This window comes from Polistes fuscatus, unplaced genomic scaffold (assembly GCF_010416935.1).
Source record: "Polistes fuscatus isolate 324 unplaced genomic scaffold, CU_Pfus_HIC Scaffold2, whole genome shotgun sequence".
NCBI classification, from domain to species: Eukaryota; Metazoa; Arthropoda; class Insecta; order Hymenoptera; family Vespidae; genus Polistes; species Polistes fuscatus.
Window position 1 is genome coordinate 3,097,631 of NW_025113096.1, and position 23,934 is coordinate 3,121,564.

The 23,934-nt window shown below is 32.6% G+C and overlaps 1 protein-coding gene across 10 annotated transcripts in view; it reads left to right on the forward strand.

The window, feature by feature from the left end:
• The window catches only part of LOC122516244 (RING finger protein 44), a 37,980-nt gene extending 23,115 nt beyond the window's left edge, over positions 1-14,865 (forward strand). For 3 of the 10 annotated variants that reach the window (XM_043633911.1, XM_043633910.1, XM_043633913.1), the window contains 9 exons: positions 2,805-3,433; positions 7,565-7,766; positions 8,219-8,312; positions 8,441-8,526; positions 8,693-9,301; positions 9,880-10,080; positions 10,172-10,464; positions 10,565-10,868; positions 10,981-14,865. In XM_043633911.1, the coding sequence (XP_043489846.1) occupies positions 3,195-3,433; positions 7,565-7,766; positions 8,219-8,312; positions 8,441-8,526; positions 8,693-9,301; positions 9,880-10,080; positions 10,172-10,464; positions 10,565-10,868; positions 10,981-11,034 (2,082 nt within the window). In that variant the 5' untranslated portion in view covers positions 2,805-3,194 and the 3' untranslated portion in view covers positions 11,035-14,865. The remainder of the gene's footprint in view (positions 1-2,804; positions 3,434-7,564; positions 7,767-8,218; positions 8,313-8,440; positions 8,527-8,692; positions 9,302-9,879; positions 10,081-10,171; positions 10,465-10,564; positions 10,869-10,980) is intronic. The other 7 variants (XM_043633920.1, XM_043633918.1, XM_043633919.1 and 4 more) reach the window with 4 other exon arrangements.
• The last annotated feature ends 9,069 nt before the right edge of the window (positions 14,866-23,934 follow it).

The following is a 23,934-nucleotide window of genomic DNA, read 5'->3' on the forward strand; positions in this document are numbered from 1 at the left end:
TGTATCGCTACGATCGATAGTTGCTTATTTCGGTGCTTCTCTAAACGATGATCGAAACTATCGTAGGCCTTCATTTTTCGATTAACGTAACGCTGATGTTAGAGAAATTCCGAAACGAGAGAATTCTTTCCTAAATATTCTTTTGCCGGGTTAGTTGACGATGATATATCAAAATAAAAAAAACGAAACGACCAATTTTTTGGTTACTTTCTCGAATTTAAACATTTTCGATTCGAGAAAGACGGACTCGAAAATCGATTGCTATTGGTTGGCGTTCCATTCTTGGAGGAACTTTTTCGTCTTTTGTCCGGTTCATGAGATTGAACGAAAATAGTATGGGAAAAAGAAAGTAAGAAAGAAAGAAAGAAAGAAAGATAGAGAAAGAGAGCTGGGCCCGAAGCAACGGGGCCTGGATATTCCGGTTCACTTAATCGTTTTCCTCGGATTTTGGATCGTGGCCTTTTTGGTGTGGTGGAGGGTGCGAAGGGGAGAGGGGTTACGGTCGACAAAGTTGTATGAGAATCGTTCAGAGACTCCAAAGAAGAAAAGGAGGCGGTATCCTCCGATTCGTTACTTCCTGACCATTGATCCTGATCTCATAGAAATAACGTTTATAAAAAAAAAAAAATAGGAGAAAAGAATATTTTTTTCTTTAGCATCTTACAATCATCTTACAATTTTACAAATGAAAACGGCCTTGGGTTTGACGCCATAAAGAATCAGTGGAATTTTGTTGAGAATCCTTCGATCGAAATTAAATACAAAATTATAATAATAGTCGAATATCATAAAACGATTTTAAATCGAACGTTGTATATACAAAAGTAGGTTGATATTATTACCGCTATTTACGAAATCAATTGAATGAACCTCTAGCGAGTACTAGTACTATACTATAAATGTATCTCGGGTATGTCGTAGCCTTTATTATATCGAAAGCTATTGAAATCCTTTATAGGGACGAGTACACATACAATTACATATACGTATATAAAATAAACCGTGTCCCTGTATATAAACGATAACTCGTTCTACAATCTGAAATATCGACCACGACCAACGTAGAAAAGACTAACGAAACACGTGAGTCAACATATCGTAGAAAGTGGTAATATGCCTTTATATCGAATAAAAAGAAATAAACAAAAAATATAAAAAAAATAAAAAAGTAGGTATTGTCTCATTACTTAAGCGTGAGAGAATGAGTCGAGAATTTACGACTAATTTACGATAATTTGTACTTTTGTTTTTTTTTTTTTGTGGTTTTTACTCTCTATAAAAATATCAGTCAAATGATACACGATGAACGTTACACAAATTTTGTATCAAAAATTTAATAGGACATCAGCGCCGTACTGAGATATGGCACCAGTTCGAGGCAAGATACGAAATAATTGAAAAATATCGTATGTAGAATAACGATATACGTATATGTATGTATGTGTATACGTATATTTCGTCATGAAGTATAAACTAGTCGTAAGACAAAGACTGTACAGTGTACAGTTTACATTCGTTTTCCTCTCCTCTTTCACAGCACGATTCCCTTTTTCTTCTTCTTCTTCTTCTTCTTCTTCACTTATCCCATAGGTCGTAGATATAGAGCTTTTGCGGCATCATGAAAGTAGTTTTATATAGAATTGTCTATGACACGAGAAAACAAACAAATACTACCAAGTCACTTATTACTTATCATTAAATAGAACTTTCATATTAAGTACCCATATGCACACGCGCGCACAGAGATTTATATTTCTTACATAAGCCACTTCAATTTCTTCTTTAGCACTTTTTAATTAAATATATATATATTCTTCTTATTCTTTTGAAAATCCTAATGTGTAGTATGTGCTTTGCTAACATTTCTATTTCCCCGTTTTCTTTGCTTTTAACGCTTTAATCCGCTTAAATTATTTTTGTGTATTATATATTCTTCTTACAAATGGAGAATTTTAAGAAAAGGACAAACAAATGTTTGTTTTGTCATTTTTTGTTTTCTTTTTTTTTAAACATATCTTCTTCTTATTTCTTATTTCCTTTTATAGTTTTGTTTTGAAAAAATATGTCGTGATGTCGTAAATTTTTTTGATATATCTACTAGTTATCATTATTGTTTTTATTTTAATAGTTTAACCGAGAATCGTAATAAATTTATCGTTTATTTTTGTTCCGAGAACATTTTTTAAAAGTATTTATAGTAACAACTGGTCGATTATTAAATGCTCCTTTTCTTAAAATTTTAATCAACATTGGATAGAAACAAGATACGTTTATAAAAAGCGAGCGAGAGAATCCGAAAATCAAAGGAGACGTGCAAAATGGTTGCAAAACATAGCCGAATCTATTGAGACTGGATTAAAACTTTATACATGCGAACTGGTCATTACAAATTTATTATTAAATGATATTTCACTTTACAACTGAACGGATATCAACTGAGTAAATAATAAAAAAAAAAAAAAAAAAGAAAAAGACAATGCGTTCTGACAATTCGAAAAGAAAAGAATCATCATTAAAAGCAGAAGTCTCTCGGTATAATATTTCATTGTGCAAATGATATCTTAAAGTTCTTTAAAAGTATTACAAATTAAGTAAAAAGATAAGAAATTTTTTTCCGCTTGTAAAATGAAATTTAATTAGATAAGAAAAAGAAATATGTCCATTTTTTTTAGCCTCGGAACTTCTAATGAAATATTTTGACGACCAGGTCGAATGTTGTGTTCTTAAAAAAGTCGATAAATGTATCAAATAATTTTCCCTTGTATCGTATAAATATCTAATCTCAAGGAATCGTCGACGTAAAGTCGCTCGAATATCCCGCCAGGTTCCTATTGAAGGACTCGTCGACTAATCAACAGCGTACCGGATACGAACGAACGGTTCTGGATAAAGAGCAAGAAAAGCAAACGAGTAGCAAGCTAGCAAGCTGCTAGTAAGCAAAGCAAGCAAGCAAGCAAGCAAGCAAGAAAGCAAAGCACGAAAGAAAGAGAAAGAGTACGTGGGAGATAGCAGCGAGGTTATCCTCGTCGAGTTGAGCTTCTTCGCAGAGGCAAAAAGGAAAGCAAGTTATATAGGAGGAAAAGGAGGCGTGAAGAAGCAGGAAGGAGGTGGTGTAGAGGTCGCATTCGAGTCTTTGGAGGTGTCTGAGGAAGAGGAGGAGGAGGATAAAGATAAAGATAAAGAAAAGAGACGGAATGAACGGCCCTGGGAGCCATCAGCATCGTGGGTTGGGTATCGCAGGACGTTACAGGGCCGTGGTTGGGAGTGGAGCCTCATCGGGGCCACACACGAGGCCTACGGCACCCCAACATCCTCGTGGGGGATGGCATCCCCACAACCAACATTCTCAGCATATCCAACTTGGTCAGCAATATGCCGGAAACAAGGAATATCCGTATCGACAGTGCCCGTCTCTACCGCGATTTCATAATGGGTATATAACACACACTTCTGATGATGCATCATTGGTGCACATTTTCGGTGCATCGGCCGGCGAATTGTCCTTATTCCAGCTAGGATAGCTCTCTTTCTATTTTCTTCTTCTTTCTTCTTTTTTTTTGTTTCTTTCTTTGTTTTTTTTTTCTATTTTTCTTTTTTCTTATCTACATATTAATTATCTACACATTATTTTTTCCTTACGTTTTCTTACTTTTTGTATATCGTATTCGGCGCAGTATATGTCGATCAAAAGTGTCGGATATAATTTATGTGCGTAGTTATTTTTTTTTTTTATTTACAATTAGATAAATCTCTTAGTATTCGGTAATGTTGCTGACTTGTCGTTCATTTTTTGATAAATCTACTTTTTCCTTTTTTTTCTTGCATTTAAGCCAAATTTGATATGAATTTTTTTTCAATCGATTTAGTTTGATTAGAACTCTCATTTATACGATTTTAATTATATTATTGCGTTTAAATCCAATGTAGATACGCGGAAAACGTGTTGTTGGTTGAGTAATAAAAATTAATTATCGTTAAAGTTTATTTAAAATTTGTAATATGTTATAAATTTTTTGATAGACGCGCGTGTACTATGTATATATATATTATGTAACTACTTGTATGTATTATATCAGTTCTCCATTTGCAAGTACATATATACGTCGCATTTAGTACATACCACAATAACCACCTATCTCCTCCCCTTTCTATCCTCCTCCCCCGTCCCTTTCGCTCGATATCCTGCGTACCTACGTACATAAAACATATATACATACATACGTACATACATACATACATACATACATGCAAACGTGCATAGATACATACGTGCATACATGCATACGTGCATACATACATACGTGCATACATACATGTATACAAACATCGAGATCGATTATATCGCCGAGCGAGGAACGTCTCAACTTCGATCAATCGATTTCGATGAATTTTCGAGGACTCGTGAACTCTTTCGACGCGGTTCGAATACTTCTTAGAAAGCTGGCGACGCGACATACGATCGATGCACCCTTGCTGCATCTTTGATACATCGTTGGCACGTACATCCGATGCATCTCTTGGGTACGCGAACGGGCTCAGGGGTATACGATTCGATTGTCATGGATTTTTTATTTAAAGAGAGAAAAAGAGAGATAGAAAACCACTGATTGTGATTTATCGGTCGATTCACCTGAGCCCCTCTGCGCTACTATATTTTCTTACTTGGTCTGAACACCTCATGATTGTTCCTTATCTTTTATTATTATTATTATTATTATTATTATTATCTCGAATATAACGAGTAATAAATTCAATATTTGTATCTAATATATATTATATGTATATATTTATATAAATATGTAATATTTTGTAAATTATTTAATTATTATTATTATTATTTCTTTTAAATACGCAGAAACTAATTTTTCTTAAATCAATAGGCATAAAATGTTACGACAATATGACGCAACAGTAGTGGGATCTTAAATGTGATGCGTTCAGGCCAAGCAAGTGTGTATTTAATTTTCAGAGCAACCGACATTTAAGAGGTTCGACGATTCTAATAGATGATAATCAACGTGTACATAGGGGTATGCTCCTTGTGCATGCTTCTCAAGGATCATTTCTAGCTCTAACTAGTCGAAGTAGCTTTCTACGATCTTGTGCTCTTGCGTTTTTTAGCAATCGTTTATTCTATGAACAAATTTTTGTATTATTGCTGCACGTTTCTTAATTTTTCGTTTCATTGATCTTATCTCTCTCTTTCTCACTGTCTCTCTCTCTCTCTCCTCCCTCCCTCTTCCCCCTATCTCTTTCTCTGTTTTTTTTTTTACAGTAATAAGAAATCATCGATAAAATTTTATAAATTGTGTTATACACGTACCGGTCGCACGTGTATTATCTGAATGTAATTATATTTTATTATTTCTTTTCTTTTTTTTTTCTTTCCTCTCTTTTCTTTTTCTCTTTATGACGAAAACAAAAATTCCTCGTAATCTTTACCTTTTCACAGTTCGTTAATTTCACTTTCAATAGATAACACACAAAACATATTCGAGGAACATTCGCGTTTTTTCAAGTAAATGCATGCGAGAAATCAATCAAAATTGGCTCGTTGACACGTTTAACGATTTCTTCTTCTTTTTAACAAAATTTTCAATTCACGTATAAATTTAATTACCCAATCGTACGCGCCGCAACCTAGCACTTCTCTTTTTTTGCATTGCTGATAACGAAACTACAAGTCTTTTTATATATTTTTTTTTTATTTTGTGTATCAGCCAGATTGAAACGATTTTTGATTTAAAAAAAAAAGAAAAAAATTCCATTTTGTCAACGTAGTAGATTACTTACACTTAATTTCTAACCGATTGAAAAGTGATTATAAAAAAAAGACGTTATTTTGGTAACATTAAATTCGTTCTCAAATTTTCCATTCTGTGTTTTAGTATTAGCCAGTAGTCTTCAGTCTATCCAATAGAGTATAGTAACTTGAATTGATCGATTGTGAGATATTACCTATACTGAAACGATAGAGAACGATGTATGATGCCCTGCAGCGTCGTCGAGTACAGGGGAACAAACATTCAAATAACCCTTCAGATTTTGCGGACAGGTCAACGGACCAAGTATCGAGCCCCACGAAAACGCGGTTTTCTCATTTTATTTTTCCCTTCATTTTATTTCAATTACTTTACGGTTGAGATTATATTAAATATTTCTTTTGGTGGTATATGCTTATGATATATGGTGGATCGTCAAATTCTCTTAGATTTTTTACCAAAGTTTACGCGTTAAAGGTGTAGCTGGGGGACCCATCACCACACACAATGCGATGGCTGCTCGTTTCTAAATTCGTCAAAATTTACGATCTTGTGTAAAATGAACGAACAACGATTTAAATGCCAACATTCTCACGCAGTAGTACATTTTTTTCTTTTTTCTTATTTGACATGTCATTCGAGAGAACCGTGCATTTTATATCGATTTTTTGTCTTCTACGAATCTCGAATAAAAATCAAACGAATAAATAAAAACTTCTTCTTCTTCTTCATCTTCTTCTTCTAGGACTGTGTCCTGTTATCAAATAAAAATTTAAAAAGTGAATTAAGTCGAACCATTTATATACCATCGCGTCGTATTTCAATTAATATTGTCTGTGTTCCGATAAGATGTCAATTGCATCTTATCAAACGAATAATAATTCTTCGATATAAATTAGGCGATAGGTCGAAAAGAAATAAGAGAAAAAGATTATTTTTCTTTAATATTATCCTTCAATTTTTTTCCTTTTCCATCATAAATAGGGAAAAAACGAAAACGAATGCATTTCGTAGATCGTAACGAAACGACTGGACTTACTACACTACTACTACTATTACTACTACTGCTACTAACGTGCATTCTCGACTTTAGTGCTTCGTGAGATGAAACGGAAAATGATATTAAGGGCATTATACTAAAGTTGCGTCATTTGCTCTGCTGCTGTTGCTGCTCTCTCTCTCTCTCTTTATACTCCTGACTACAACGAATGTGTACAGCACTATATAAAGTTACGAATGCAAACGTGTATCTGTTGGTTGCTGGTTAATAGTGGTGGTGTTGGTGGTAGTAGATTTTTTTTCTCTCCCATCAGAGTCGTGATGATAGACGCATAAAAAGGATTTTCACACGCGTACTTAAACCCGACGTCCGTCTTAATCACGTTTTGAAAATAATCTAAAGGTAGAGAGGGAGGGGGGAAGGAGGAGGAGTAGGAGGAGGGGAGATACTCTTGTTGATCGCTTAATCGAACGTATATATTAATATCTCATTGAAAATTGGCCAATGCCAATGTTTGTGGATCGTTCATAAACGATACTCGTATCTATAAAACGGACTTTAACGTTCAATGTTAATGACAATATTTCTGATTACGTAAGAGTTTGCGAAGATTAAATGATGAACGGTTATAATATATAATGGTATAATATGATGATCAGACTAATGTTATTACTAGGTGGTGTATTTCTAACTGACCGTTATAAAATCCCTTTATAAGAGATAAACACAAAAATTAGTGTCATTAATTTTGTTTTTTCTTTTCTTTCTTTTTTTTAATTTTTGTTTTTTTACGCTTATATAGGGATTGTCCAGGAGTTGGCACATCGTCAGGTCCGACCGGTAAAGAAGTTTCCTACCACGCTAGCGTAGGTGGAAGCAGCGTTGGATACAAACCACCTCCGCAGCACAGTCCACAATCGAGAGGTCCGCCACCTCATTTCCCTCAGGAACCCGTTGGGCCAACAACCAACTCTACGCCGCTTCACATCAGTATTTGCGGACAAGTAAATATTTATAATAAATATTTTAAATACTTTTGAAAAATATTTGCATTACTTACAGTTCGTATCGATAGCGAATTTTGTTAAAAAAGAAAAATGAAAAACAAAATCTACGTTTGAAGGCACAAAGAACGAAGAAAAAAAATTCAATTTATATCTCGAGAAGTTTGTTACGAATCTGACGATACGATGTGTCGTGTATTACGATCGGGTTGCTTTCTCTTATTGGTTGATATTACATCTGACATGAGCGCGTACTACATTTACACGCGCAAATGTAAATTTTTGTAAACAGGCGTCAACAATAAATATAATCTAGTTTCTTTTTTATTCATCCTTGCAAGCAAAGAAAATATCGCCCTGCTTTTCAAGAAATATATATATATATAGTTCCGATCTTGATATCACGTCGATCCTTGCTGTTACGTCGTAGATAATTTTATTTGCTCGTTTTGTTCCAGGAGAATATAATGCGCGGTCCTCTTCCAAATATGAGTCCTGGGCTTGCAGCCAGCGACGTGGACATGGAATATCGTAGAAATTCACAAGGTATAAAGAATATTTTATTTCCGATAGATATAAAGATCTTCTTTATTCAATATTAATTTTGATTTTCTCGATAGTTACTTCGAAGTTTCTTGAATCTTGAGTGTAGTACAGTATGTATATTTTTGCAGCCACAAACCAGTTGCCACTGAGTCCTGTACAGATTCAAGCCTCGCCCGCTTATTATAGGCAGCCTAGTCAGGATGATGGTAGAAAGGTGAGAAACTTAGCATTTTAAATTTAAAATGCTTTTCCAATTTTCACCTAAAGTATAATTAAAATTTCCTTCGATAAAGATATTTCGTAAAGAGATAATGAAATAATTGTACATATATATAAATAAAAGGATAAGTAGGCCTAATTTAGTCAAATGTTTATTCCAGAGCGAATCTCCGTCTAGAAAACGTCGTCGGATATCGAGAAATGGTACGGTTTCTGGAATTGAAGTAAGAGAAACTACACCACCAGCACCAACGCCACCTCTACATACGACCCCACCAACCTGGGAATTTTCATCAGCTTCGCAACGTCGATCTCCACGTAACCACATGTCTACTCGCGGTAGTCCTACAATGAGAAATCGGTATCAACGATATACGGATTCCTTTGGTCTTTCCTATCCCTTTATCCCTGGCCATAATCCCCATGCTACGATCCATAATTCGCATCATGGGATTCATAGTTCGCATCACAATATCCACAACTCCCATCATAATCTACACAGCTCGCATCATAATATTCACAATGCGCATCCTAATATTCACAATGCGCATCAAACGCATCCTCGACATCCGCCTGGTACAGGACATCATCCTGCGCAAGGTGCTAATGGACCAGTAGTCGTTGATGTGGGTCAAGTCGGTGTGTCTGGTCTTAATGTCGCTGTTAGCGGCGAACCATTGTGGCATCCACAACCAACGAGCTATAGGATTCCTTGTCAGGTGCATGGAATTTATACGCCTGGAGCACATCCATTCGCGCATTCGTGTCAAGTGAGTGAGATAAAAGATTGTTGAATTGTTTATACCTACATATTTATCATATATAACTACTGTAGGATTTGTGAAAATATTGAGCCGTTAGTTTGACTAGGCCGGGGGGTGACTGCTCTATCCATTAAGCTTATTCCAGGGTAACACGGTCAATTTCTTCACGAATACCTATTTTATTTGGCACGGAGGAAGGTGCTCGATCCCACACTCGACTCCGAATGTACTTTTTTTTTTTTAGCCGTCTTTCTAATCGTCTTAAATTTCAATATTCCTTTTTTTCCTCGTGTTGTTGCACGCATTTCTAAGCGGGTAATCGAAGTTAACCCCCATTCCGAACGAGCCCCAAATTGTAGGATTTTTGACAAAATTGAGCCACTCGACTAACGACCGGGACTCAACCCCCCCCCCCCCCCCCCGAGTCTTCCGTTTTCCGAGCCAATGTTTTATCTATTGAGATATCCAAAGCCCTCGATCACAACTTTCTCACGGATTCCTATTTTATTTGTCGTGAAGGTCTCGATTCCACATAACGATAAATTTAATTACTTTTATCTATAGGAATAAATGTTATTTTCTAGGTCACGCATCATCATAATCATTATTCTGCGGCTCATGCGACTCATTCTGGTCATAGTTTGGTAGGATCCATAGTTGGCGCAACCTCTAGGGGGTATCCAACTCCTGCAGGAGGTCCAGTTGCTGCACTTCATCATGCACATGCACCACCTCCACCCGTCCATACTACTCATTATACGGCCCACCACCAACTATCTCAACAGGTAATAAAAGAAAGAACATAGCGAAAATATAATAACCATAATTTCTAAGACATTCGTAATTTATTATTGTATCTTTATTTTTTTCTTTCAGAGAGAGGTAGAACTTGAATTAATAGAATCCCACCATCATCACAGAGTTGGAGCCACTGCCGGAGCACCGTTACCATTGCCACATTCGTATTCTCCTCCAGCTCTCACACAAGTAACAACACCGCCTCCGATTTTCTTATCCGAGACGAGAAATAATCAGTTGGAAATGATACAGACGAGAACTCGCAGAGCGGCTTCGAATGTTCATACTCTCAGGCGACCAAGATCGAGTAGATGGAGAGGCACGCCTCCATTACCACCTACGACATATCCAGGATTTTTGTTACATTTCTTGTAAGTTTCATATTGTAATAATTTTTAACATTGTTCAAACCTTTGTCGGTTATAATCAAAAATATATATACATACGTACATATATAAAAACAAATTTTAGAGCGATGTTCAGCAATCCACCTTTATCTCCATACAGCCATGCAGACTTGTCCTCGCCAGATTCAGCAACGGAAAATTACGAGGCACTTCTATCTCTGGCTGAAAGACTTGGAGAAGCTAAACCACGTGGTTTAACGCGTGCCGAGGTTGAACAATTACCTTCCTACAAATTTAATGCAGAAACGCATCAGAGTGATCAAACGAATTGCGTTGTCTGCATGTGTGATTTCGAAGCACTACAATCGCTTCGTGTTTTGCCGTGCTCGCACGAATTTCATTCTAAATGCATCGACAAGTGGCTTAAAGTGAGTACAAGAATATGAATTATTTTTTAAACAAGATTTCAATTCTATTGAATAATAATAATAATAATAATAATAATAATAATAATAATACAATTTGCATTTTTGTTTACAGTCAAACAGAACGTGCCCGATATGTCGTGGTGACGCTGGAGAATATATTTCGTAATAGTGGATAGATAAGTAGCAACTGGCGCCAAGCTGCTGCTCAAATGCGCAATGGCGCCGGATTTTCTTCGTCGTCGTTGGGGACGCTACTTCGTACAGAACCTCCAGCCGTCATGTTGTTGGTTTGTGCAAATTCATGTCCATAAGCATTTCTGCCTTTTCTCCTGTGAAAGTGAATCGTTGATTGTATTCGAACTCCTAAAAATTCTTAGCAGCGTTTTTCGGAGAAGCTAACCCCCCCTGTTTGAAAAAAAGAAAAAAAAAGGAAAAGGAAAATGGAGAAAAGCGGATGCAACGAAAGATATATACAGTAAAAAAAATTTGAGAATGTTGGATTCTTGTAATAGAAGGGTACACATCATTTTTGCTTTTTCCTCAGGCGTTAGTAAATTTACAAGTTAAAGAGCGTAATTTAATAATACGTGTTGAATTATGGTTAAAACCTTAAAGGGGATTAAAAAAGAAAAAAAAAATCAGAATGATAAGGTTTTGCGAGAAAGTTATAAAAAAAAAAAAAACTATGTAGTTTTCATTGACAGAAAAAAAAATTACCTGTCATTCGTTTAATTTTTATTCGAATCGCTTTGATTATGGTTTAACGCTCGTTTGTTAGTTGTGTTGCGCTATTTTATATTAATATATGTTTATGTACATAATATTTGTATACAAAGAAATCAGCACTTTCCATTAACGTTCCATTTTTGTAATAGCTTAAATTTTGATCCTATTCTATAATTGTAAATAATTACATAAACGTCCGTATAAATGTGTGCGTGCGTATAAAAGCCAAGTCTAGGTCTTTGTTTGATAACTTACCAAATGTAGGATAAATTCTTTTGCAATAAAAGGTAAGAGAAACAATTTTTTTCTTAGGCAAAGGAGAAACCGTAACTTCCTATTGTTAATGCTTTCTTGTCTTTGTGTAGGCCGGGTGGTTATTTTTATTATATAAGGAATGTATGTATCTCTACCCATAGCGATTTTGAGTGCTATAAATTAAAAGAGAGAGAGAGAGAGAGAGAGAGAGAGAGAGAGAGAAAGAACAGAACTGTTGAATAGTAAGCACCGATGTGTCACGTAAACTAATTTATAAAAACATATTCAGTGACCTCGTATATCCGATTATAAAACTCATTCCTCTCGCGGTGATTAACAGGCATCCCGTTGTTTTTTCTGTGTTGGTTCGATACAATTTTTGTTAAATGTTTTATGGAATATATATATAGGTCAATTTAGCCTCGTAGGATGTACAGGTAGATGTAAAGGTATGCATGTAAATTAATCCAACCGCGAGAGATCAAGCAGCAGTAAAGAACAGATCTTTCAACAACAGTTATTCGAAATTGCAAAAGAAATGAGAGTGAAAAAGTATAAGAAATACCGCTTCTGTTTCCTGCGCATCTACCTCTGATAGAAGATGAAACGAATTGATTCATATTTTTTTATACACACATCTCATAAAGAATAAACATACTTATGTAATAAGAAGGAGAAGAAGAAGAAAAGGAAGAAGAAGGAGAAGCAACAAAACGAAAGGTAAAAGAAACTGTAGAGATAAAAGATCGAGTTGGCTGTAATTTGGGCATGTTCTATTAAAATTAATACTTCGAGAGATTATTATATTATTATGTATTTCATGAGTTGGCAAATGTTGTTGTAATAATCAATTATAGTGGTTCGGTCGGAAAAAAACTAGGGAAAGTTTGTGTATCCTGAGAGCACTGGTGCATTTTGTAAAAAAAAACCCCCCCAAAAAAAATAAGAAAAAAGAAAAAATTAAATAAGAAGAGGGACTTTTGAAAATTTGGATAGAACGTTGCCATAAAAAGAAAACACACGCTTTTAGTTTTGTATATATATATATATATATATGTATATGTATATATATCTACATATACAAATATATATCTCAAACGCTTTTTCTATTTATATGTTTCGATACAAAAGTGAATGAAGAGAGGATTCCATTTGTATCACGTTTATGATCGTGTATACATTGTACTTCTTAATTCTTCGAATGTATTGTCGAGTAAAGAAAAAAAAAAAAAGAAAAGAAAAAAAAACAGCCGGATAGGCATAATTATTAAAAGCTATTTTTTTTATTCTAAGCAGTAAACATAATGTAGTACAATGAAAACTTTTATCGAATATTTTTCTTCGTCTCTTTCCTTTCTATTATTAAATTTCGAATAAAACTGGCCCGGTAAAATCGTCTGGAAAAATACATCTGTGAATGAATATTATAGTCATCAGCTAATTGAAAAGGCTTTACAAAATCGCAGGAAAAAATACATTTTTATATAAAAACGAAACAAAACAAAACAAAACAGAAAGGGAGAGAGATCAAAGAAATTGCATGGGAGTCGAAAAGTTTCTTCTCCGAATTGTAAACTAATCCATTCTAAAGATCAACGCATAATATTTTTCAATTGATACAAATATTTCTGCCATTGCTGTACTACTGACTCTCGTGTTAATTTATTATTAGTATTCTTGGTATATATACCCATTTAATCTATATGAGCGTGCGTCATTTTGAGAAATGAAAAATAAATGAAAAACAATAATAGCTAAACAAAAAAAAAAGGAAATAAAAGATGATGATGATAATAATAAGAAATAATAAAAAAAAAAAAAAAAACAAGAAATACGAAAAATACTTAAGAAAACTTTTTGAAATAATCTTACAAAGCGAGATCGCGTATCAGTAATTAATCTTCTTGATCTATCCTTCCACTTCTCATTACGTGCCTTTACTATTAGTGATCAAAAAATACATATATCCAAGAAATTTGAGGACAATGAAAGAGAAACTAGAAAAAAAAAAGAAAACAAAGAAAATTTTTAAAAGAACAGTAAAGGGACAGGTATGTTAGAGCAGTGTGTGAAATCATAAACTATTCGCACGAAAGTACTCTTGGAAAAATTACATAAAAAGAGATAAACGAGAGAAAGAGAAAGAGAGAGAGAGAGAGAGAGAAAACCTGGAAAATCACGAGCATATATGTGTGTATGTTTGCTGCGCGTGTGCATGATGTGTGTGTCAACCTGCGAAGTTGATACGCGGATAGATATCAACTTCAAATTCATTTTTTAACAAAAGAAGAAGAAGAAGGAGAAGAAAAAAAAGATTGTTATCATCTTTTGAAACTCATTTCATATATACATACGCGTTTGGTATACCTTAACACAATATCTTGTAAAGTGATCTACTGCGTTTTCTTCATGCAACTACTCTGATGCTGTTGATTGCTGATTCTTCATGCACACTGTTGCTACTGCTGTTTTATATACATTTATTTCTTTTTCTATTTCTTTAATGGTTTTTTGTCTTCCTTTTTTTGTTTTCCCCTCACGATTGTCATGTTCCTTTTCGCAGGTCGACACACAAAAGTCAAAGGAAAAAAAAAATGCTTTACTCTCGGTACACATGAGATAACATTACTAACTCGTCGTACAAGTGAGAATAATCATACGTAAGCAAAAGTATGTGTAAATTAATTTAGAAACATCATTAATTATGGGTATAACACAACTGACACGTTAACGCGTAGAAGTACGGTAATCCTATCACTAAAATAAAGACGCAATATCAAAAGGCATATGAGTAAGTGGCGATCAAAAAGCACAAAGAAGGAAAAAGGGAAAGTTTATAATAGTGGAGGGAATATGAAAAGATAAAGAAGAAGAAAAAAGAAAAGAGAAAAACGGGTCGTCGTTAATTCTTTTTAAGATGCATAAGAACACATATCACATTTTCCATTGCAAACCCACAAGTTAAGCCCTTTTTCTCGTTCCGTCGCTGAGAAGGTGATACAATTAATAAAGAAAATCCAAAGAAAAGAGATAAATGAAGAAATTCACTCGTGGCTTTCAAAAGTTATATTTCAAACGTACGTAAATATATATTAAATACATATACACACATTTTTTAGACGCTTATGTTTGTTCGCGGATGTATCTACCACATCGTGTTTATTAAAATTCTAATTTAAAATAATATATAAAATAAAATAAAAATAATATTCACGATAATTATATTAAAACATTTTGAAATATTGCTACGTGTATTTCAAATATGTCAATTGTATTTGACTCGTCGCATGTTATTTTTTTTTATAACTAAATTCTTGGCTACTTTTTCTTTCGTTTTATTTCTTTTTTTTCCCCCAAAAAAAACTTAACATTCATATCATTATATGTATTTATATACAGGTATGTATGTATGTACGGGTAGTGTTCAGTATCAAAATCCAAACATTCGTCGGTTCCTAAATTACTTTCTACAAATATGCGAAAAAATTTTTAGTCATAGTGTATCATTACAAGGGTTAAAACTTTTTCGGATACGACAATTATATACCGTCCGAGATTTCTGTTTTTTGATGTGATTAGATTTTAAGGGAGGCATAGTGTTAATTATTATATTTATAATTATTCCGATTTGGGGTTGACTGTAATTGAACCTTAGGCTTGTTTCTTGTTATAAGAAAATATTCTTTTTTTTTTGTTTGTTTTTTTCAATTGTAAAAAATAAACGACGTTTATATTATTATTTCTACTTAAAAATTATATATTAATATAATATATATATATAGGTATATATATTATATACATATAATTTCTATTTAAACTTTATTTCTTATATTAAAAAAGAAATAAATGTAAGTAGAAAACAAAATGTAATTTATTTTTGTAGGTTTTACATGTATTCAACCACTTAACGACTTAAATTAATTAGCTTATCGATCATTTCATTAAAAAAGAAAAAAAAAATTATATTATTGATTACTCGGTGATTGGTATAAATAAGAAATTAAATAATATTCAAATTTTTTCGATTTATTTGTAAGCAAAACCAAACAAACGAAGTTATTTAAATGATTTTATAAAATCATTCTTAATTATTTTTTTCTATTTCTCATTAACACTCCTAATCCAGAGTCTAATCAAATCGCTTGAAGATACTTGAAGGATTGACGAACAAAAAACAAAATTGGAGAAAAAAAAAAGAAATAAAATATAAAAAGCACGAAAAAAATTGTTTCGAATTGATACACGAGAGAATTTCTTTTTAGAAAAGGAATAATTAGTGAACATAAGTAAATGTTATTATATACACGTATACACATACAAAAACAATGATTGTTGTTGCAATGATTACATAAACTTTATTAATTCGTGATTAGAGGGACACGATAGGATTTTTAATATCAATGTGAATCAAAATTCAAATAAAAATGGTTACACGTATAAAAAGATGAACAAAATATCTTTATGAAGAATCGAAGAAGAAAAAAAAAACAATAATAAAAGAAAAGAACAAATGAAAAGAGAAAAGATGAACGAAATGAAAGGAGGGATCTCGATGAATGAAAAATTTTGAACAAGAAGTAATATTCAGTGACCTGACGAGATAAAGGCTTATTTTTTCATACTTTCCTCCGCAATAAAAAAAAAAAAAAAATCATTAACAAAAATACGGATTCCTTTTTTAAAATCGATCGGAGTATAGAATCAAACGCCGCTTATAAAAATTAAAAAAAATTGTCCAATGATGATCTCTCTTCGTAGGAAAGAAGGAAAAAAAAAAGAAAGGAAAAGAATTAAAATCTATAACAACGCTGCTTGTTCGAAAAATTCTCTAGCAAAGTATGGTCTAGAAAGAAAGAAAAAGGGGAAAATAAAAAACCGAGATGCTGATTACAAATTTCTGCGTTATTCCAATAATTAAGTTATGTACGATACGTAATAATAATAATAACAACAACAACACCAACAACAATATTCATTAGTTAATATTTAATCGTTGCTTCTTCGAGAACGAGATATATCATTTTTTTTTTTTTTTTTTTTTTTTTTATTTTTTCTTAGATATTAATTTTTTTGTCTCCTTCGCTCGTATCGATGGTGCTTTATTCAGCGTTTTCTCTATATGATGCGTTTCGCGTACTTTTATAAATGTTTAAGTACTATTAAGGATATAGAGAGAGACTGTAATTTAAAAAAAAAAAAAAAAGAAATCTAGCGAAAGAGAAGAAAGAGAACAAAGAAGTTGTAAAATGACTGAAGGTTGAAAGAGAGTTGGTAATTAGCATTCGAGGACATATATCAAAACCATATTTGTATTATTTCCCGGTTATTGTAAAATAGAGAAATACAACTTTAATACTTAATAGACTTTAAATTAACGTAAAGTAAACTCCGAAGCTGAAGCTTTATAAAATATGTGAAAAAAACACGTGCTGCATTACACAGATCGGAATGTCGATTCCGTTTTGTTACCGAATTTTGCTTCTAGATTCCTCTGAACCCTCTTCTCCCCGCCCCACCATCTCCCTTTTTTATGAAATATTTTATAATTACAAACTCTTGCGTCGTCGATCATAATTTATCACTGTAATTATAAGTGTTATGTGTGTAAATATTATGTGCATATATATATATATATATGTATATATATTTACATACATATGTATATAAGTGTAATTGAAAATATCTTGTAAGAGAGTAACAATTGTCAGTGCTATAGCAAACAACGGTCGTTTTTGTTGTTAATTTTTCGTATGAGAAAAAGGGATGTTTATACTCGGTTATATCTTGTTTATAAACGAGATATGTCATCGTTTTTGATTTATCTCGTAAAATTAAGTTCTCCCCCTGTTTATCGTTGTTATATCTCGTCAATGTATGACTATATTATTATTATTATTATTATTATTATTATTATTATTATTATTATTATTATTATTATTATTATTATTACTAGCCGCTTATACGAATACTATTAATACGTTTATTACGTTTATCATTAACTACTAAACCGTATCTCTCGCTATTGTCCAGATAATAGACTTATTAACGCAGTCGTATATTCTCAGTGTTCATAACGCCACGCGAGGTAACTGATTATTTTCTTTTTTCAATGCTAAAAAGTGCCGCAAAAAGAAAAAATTAGATCAAAGCCTGTTGTACAGATGCAATCATAACGATGCCAAACATTACATGTTATATCACTTATTATTATTATTATTATTATTATTATTATTATTATTATTATTATTATTATTATTATAATATTAACTAATCAATTAATATTACATTATTATTATTATTATTATTATTATTATTATTATTATTATTATTATTCCTATTAAACAAATTACACGGTTTTTACACATTAAGTTTTTCTTCAGTTCGTTTTTTTCATACACACTCTTTCAAACTTAATGAAGCATCCTTAACCAAAATCCCATATCAAACGACTCCCTCCGATCGTAAAAAATATTTTCGTCTGGAAAAGAACGGAAATAATAGAACGTGGATAGACAATGAAAATTATCGATATAGAAATAAAACAAAATTGTGAAAAAAAAACTCTCTCTCTCCGCTTTCTTCTACGATCAAAATCGTACACGTTCATTTCCGTTTCCACGGCATTGCTCAAAAAAAGAAAAAAGAAAAAGAAAGTAAAAGAGAAAAAATACGGAGAGGCTCGTACAACACACTTCGCGAACCTAATCGACGTTCCTTAACCACCACCGTGGGGCACCCTTCTTCTTCCGCGTTTGCCTTCTCGTAACCCTCCGGTACTCGTGGATTTGCCTATGGCTACGAGAGAGAAAGAAATAGTGAAAACAAAGGAAGGAAAAACGAGAGGGAGAGAGAGAGGGAGAGGAAAAAAGAGGGTTGGTCGTGTAGTGGAAAAGAGGAGGTAAAAAATATAGAAAGAAAGAAAGAAATAGAGAGAGAGAGAGAGAGAGAAAAGGCACAGAGGAAGGTAATATCTCATAGGCGTCGAAGGGTTGGACCGTGAGAAGAGTGAGAAAGCGTTAACGTGACTTTAAAGGTGGATAGGAGCATATCTCGTGACTATAGGAAACTGAACGGTCTAACAATCCATCTCCCTTTAAAGAACCTATCCCCGAGATATGCGCTTAAAGCGAGCGTTCCCCTTTAAGAAACGCCTCCTATACCTCGCTCGAACTTATGGAATACATGCTGTATTACGTTCCTCGTATATGTATACATATTGTACATATATATACATACATATAGATGTATATGCGAGCTAGCTTTAGAGCAGACTCCTTCCTCATCCTCTGTATCGTTGATTTCAACCCCTATTCTCATACCCTCCGTTTCCCTCTCCCTCTCTCTCTCTCTCTCTCTTTTGGTTCTCTTTTACACGTCCCTTCCATCCTTCCTTTTTTCGTTCCTCGTTTCCTTCCGTCCTCATACTTCCCTTCCTCTCTCTCTCTCTCTCTTTCTCTCTGTTCAGTCATATATACTCGGAAGGCTCGATTTACCCCCTTCAACGTTAACTTGCCATCTCCGGCTGGATAGCTAGCTAGACGGAGATAGGCAAAGGCGTGCGTAGGTAGCCAGCATTGGAGCCAAAATCAATTCGTCCGACAAAATTAACACGGTGGTCGTAGCTATATGCATCCGACGAGGGTTGCGGCCTGTCCATTGGGGTATATCGAGCTAGTAGTAGTATACCAGCAGGGGTGGTACTGATGCTGGCGGGTAGCAGTAGAATATGGTAATGGTAATGGTAGTAGTAATAGGTAGTTGTACTAGTGTTGGTGGTGGTGATGATGGTAGTGGTGGTGGTAGTGGTTGATGGTAGTGGTGGTGGTGGTGTTAGTACTAGCTCCATCAGCTCGAAAGCTCCCTCGCAAGCTCCAACGCAAGCACGGTTCCGCATGGAAAAGCTTCTCCGCTTGGCTGTACTCTCTCTCTCTCTCTTTGTATAGTCATTGATTTCGGCTTTTGTCGAATTTAAACTCGTTCCTTTATCGATCGTACGCCTGAGAAAGGGAAAAGTAGGAGAGAGAAATAACGACTTTTCGGTCTGATTTGTCAAAACGTATTATTTATATTTCTTCTCCAATACACGTTGAACATTGAACAAACTGTGCTTAGATATTTCAAGTCTTTTAATCCGTTCTAACTTAAGATTCGAGTCACATTGTTCGGATTTTTTTTCTTTTCTTTTATTTTCTTTTTCTTTTCATGGTCAGAGGATTTTTTACTCTTTATGAAAGAACGACCGTTATTTTATTCATGAATTATTATTTATATATTTGAATTTGAAATCAAATCGTACATACGATAAGAATTATAAGGTTCTATATGTGGCAATAATTATGAAAGTTGGCCTAAGTCATAGGGATATCTCTTGTTTCGAGATGTTTAAAGGATTACATTTGAATATTAAATGAATTTCTATATAACGTTGAAATAACAAACACTATCTAACGGTTGATTTTTGACAATATCGTACAAATTACATCGAATTAAGAGTTAGTTTCAATCAATAATGTGATGTGAAATAATTGATAAACTTATTTTTTCTAATAACTTTGATTTAAACCGCTTTCATAATTATGGACACATGTAATGTTAATACGAGTCAATCTGTGTTTGTAAACTTCACGATACCAAAATGAACAAAAAATAATGGTAAAGATATGTCGCATTACAGTGTACTGTAACATGTGTACAATTTTTTAAAGAGGATCCTACATACGAACAAGAGAGAATAAAATGGCAAAGGAAATTAACTTTTTTAGAGGAATCTGAGATAATAAGAAAGAGGCTTTTTCAAATGTTTCTTCTGTCCTTGAACAATTTTAATATATCGAACGCGTATTATTAATTATTATTCGTATTTTTCATATTCATTTTTACTTCGTATTAATATTTTAAATGTATACTAGCCACAGCAAGAAAAGACTAAAATTTCGTAAAGAATCTAACGATTTCGTGTATATATGTTGGCGTTATTTTGTAAAATAGTTAGTTAAACCTTGAAATAACTATACTGATTTGCTTAAAATATGAAAAAAAGAAAAGACAGAATTACATACTTCGACTAGGTAATATATAAATTTACAAGAGACGAGTAGTTAAGGTATGAAATTGAAATTTGATTCGTAAATTAGATCCGATAGAACAAACACAACTAACAGAAAATTGATTTTCAAAGTCTAAGAAGAAATAAGAACGGATAATTACGATCATTGTTGTAGAAATAAAAGCAAACTTTTAATACGGATCAAATTTTAATTTGATTCAAACTATTAGTTTTATAGTATATAATAAAATTCCTTTCGTATACTTTCTCAAAAAACGCCTAGTTGTATTTGGGATAACAAAAAATCTAAGGTTTCCAAGATTTAACAGAATTATGCAATTTAACGCTGACATATATTTACAAGAATAAAAAAGATCTCATATTTCTTTTATAAAAATAATTTATACAGTCTATCCATATATGTATATATGAGAAAAATAGGAAACATGAGAATATACCCCTGTTGATGACTTTACGTCATGAAAATTTAGCGCATATTTTGCACAAAACAAAATTTTATTTATTATTTAATATAATTTCATGAAATTAATTTTATTTTAAATATAATATTATCCCCAACCACCCTCCCACCCTCTTCTATCTATCTTTCCTTCTTACTATCGTGCACGTTCAATTAAAGAGGTGAACAATTAATGGTTCTTTAAGAAATTTTCGTTAAAATTTATAACCAATTAACGCGTAAAGCACAAACGCCGATATAATTAGAAGAGAATATAATAATAAAATAAAAAAAATATATGTTTGGGATTTGCTAAGATTAGTTAAAAGGACGATAGCAGGTGTGCATATGCGCACATACACACATACACACACACACAACGTTCTAATAACGTTAACGATCAAGCTTAATTAATAAGAACCAAGAATGAGGCGGAGATTCTAAAATCGATTCGCGATAAAAACAATAAAGGGGTACATACTTTCGCCTAATAAATACGACCAGGAATAATACGATTTATTATTTACATTACGATGGTCCGTGACGATTTTATTATTACCGTAGAATAATTAACGATAATTGTTGAAAGATGATAATTAAAATAAGGAGGAAATACGCGCGTTTAATAATCGATTGAATTTAACTTCTCGTTGTAATGAAATAAATGGCCGCTTTTGTAGCCCTCCACCTTCTCCTCCTCCTTCTTCGTAAACATAATAACGAATAACAACAAGAATTAATAAAAAAAAAAAGAAAAGAAAAAGGAAAAAAAAAAAGAAAATAAATAAAAACATTCACGAGAAGAAACGTAGGATATAAGTATAAGGATATATGTACATGTAGTTTATTAACACGTACGATGTACAGAAAGCAATATATAAATATACACACATACATATATACGTAAATGATACATACACGTACCTATTACTCTCGAGTTAAATCATTACATTTGCCACTCGATTGTAAATTTCGATAGGATGTGCTTTGTAAGAGCGTAACTGCTGTGCATAATGTATATACATACAATCGTATATTAAAATTATATATGAGGATTGTGTACGTAAAGTGAAAGGGACGACGATGGCGAATGAGAAATTAAAGAAGAAAAAAAATAAATAAATAAATACTAGGGTGGGCAAAAAAAAAGAAAGAAATAAAGAAAAAAGGAAGGAAGAAAGGAAGAAAGGAAGGAAGGAAGGAAGGAAGGAAAGAGCAAAATTATTGTCCGAGGAAATCATGTGTCTTACATATGGCAAATAGAACTGAGAAATTAATAAGCGATATTTCTCTTACAACTCAATCGGTTGCAAATAATAGGTGTATTTCTCTCGTTAGAAGGAGTAAAAATGTAATAGTTTCATAATTGCCAGAGAAAAAATATAGATTACAAAGTCACGAGGACTGCTTTGTCTTGTTATAATCAAATACTTTATATTATGTAGTACAGATTGTCATTAAACGTGTGAACGAAACATTTGTATTCTTTTCACGATCTCTCTCTTTCGTTTTTAATTTTTTTTTCTTTTTTAAGATAGGTTTATTTGGGCACAAGAATTCAAAGATATGCAGCTTATTCTTTATTGTTATTAATTTGTTTTTTTTCATCACGCGAAACGATTATCCCCCAACCATTTTAATGAAACTATTGAAAAAAGAACAAAATAATAAAAAATAATAATAATAATTTCGCACGAAAATATTCGAAAGGAGAGAATTAGTAAGTTTATAATCAAATAAATATTTTAATCTATTATTAACCGTTCTCTATTGTAAACGATCGATGTTTAGATTGTAAATTGTACATTGTCTTTTTTAATACGTAATTAAATTATTCTCTCAAAATATCTACCCATATTGTTTTACGTGACGTAAATGACGTGTGCATATTTTTGCAAGAGCGATATGTGCACAATCAGTGGAAAAAAGTATTTTAAAAGGTTTCACGTTTATTTTAATTACTTTAATTGTGTTATTTTATGCATTTTAATTCTTCATAAATAATTACCTAAAAAAATGTTAAACCTGATATAATAATGGTGTAATGTAAATAAGTAGATTAGATAAAAATTAAGTAATACATACGTGTGATTTTGGTTTTTTGTTAATTTAATAGAATAAGAATGCAGGTAAGTTTTATTAGGGTTTTTAATTCGATAATTTGATATATTTCTACGTAATTTTTATAAAATTTAATATATCGTTTGTATACCAATGGGTGTTTTTAATTTTTAACTACAACGTACAACGTATTTGTTTAATTAATATACTTTGGTACAAGTTCGTTTAATATATACAAATTAAATATTATATGTACAAGATTTAAAAAAATATTTTACTACTTTATTAGTTATTAACAGCTTATGCGATCTTGTATAATTGCACTCATTTTCTTAAAATAATAAGTAAAAACAGATTAAAATAATACAGGTAAACATTTCATAATGTATAAAATAGTAATATTATAACAGAATATTATAACAGAACATTTTGTTAAAATTACAGAGAAGAATTTTCAATACATATACATATATATATATATATCATATAGAAAATGTTAATACAAATTATAGGCATTA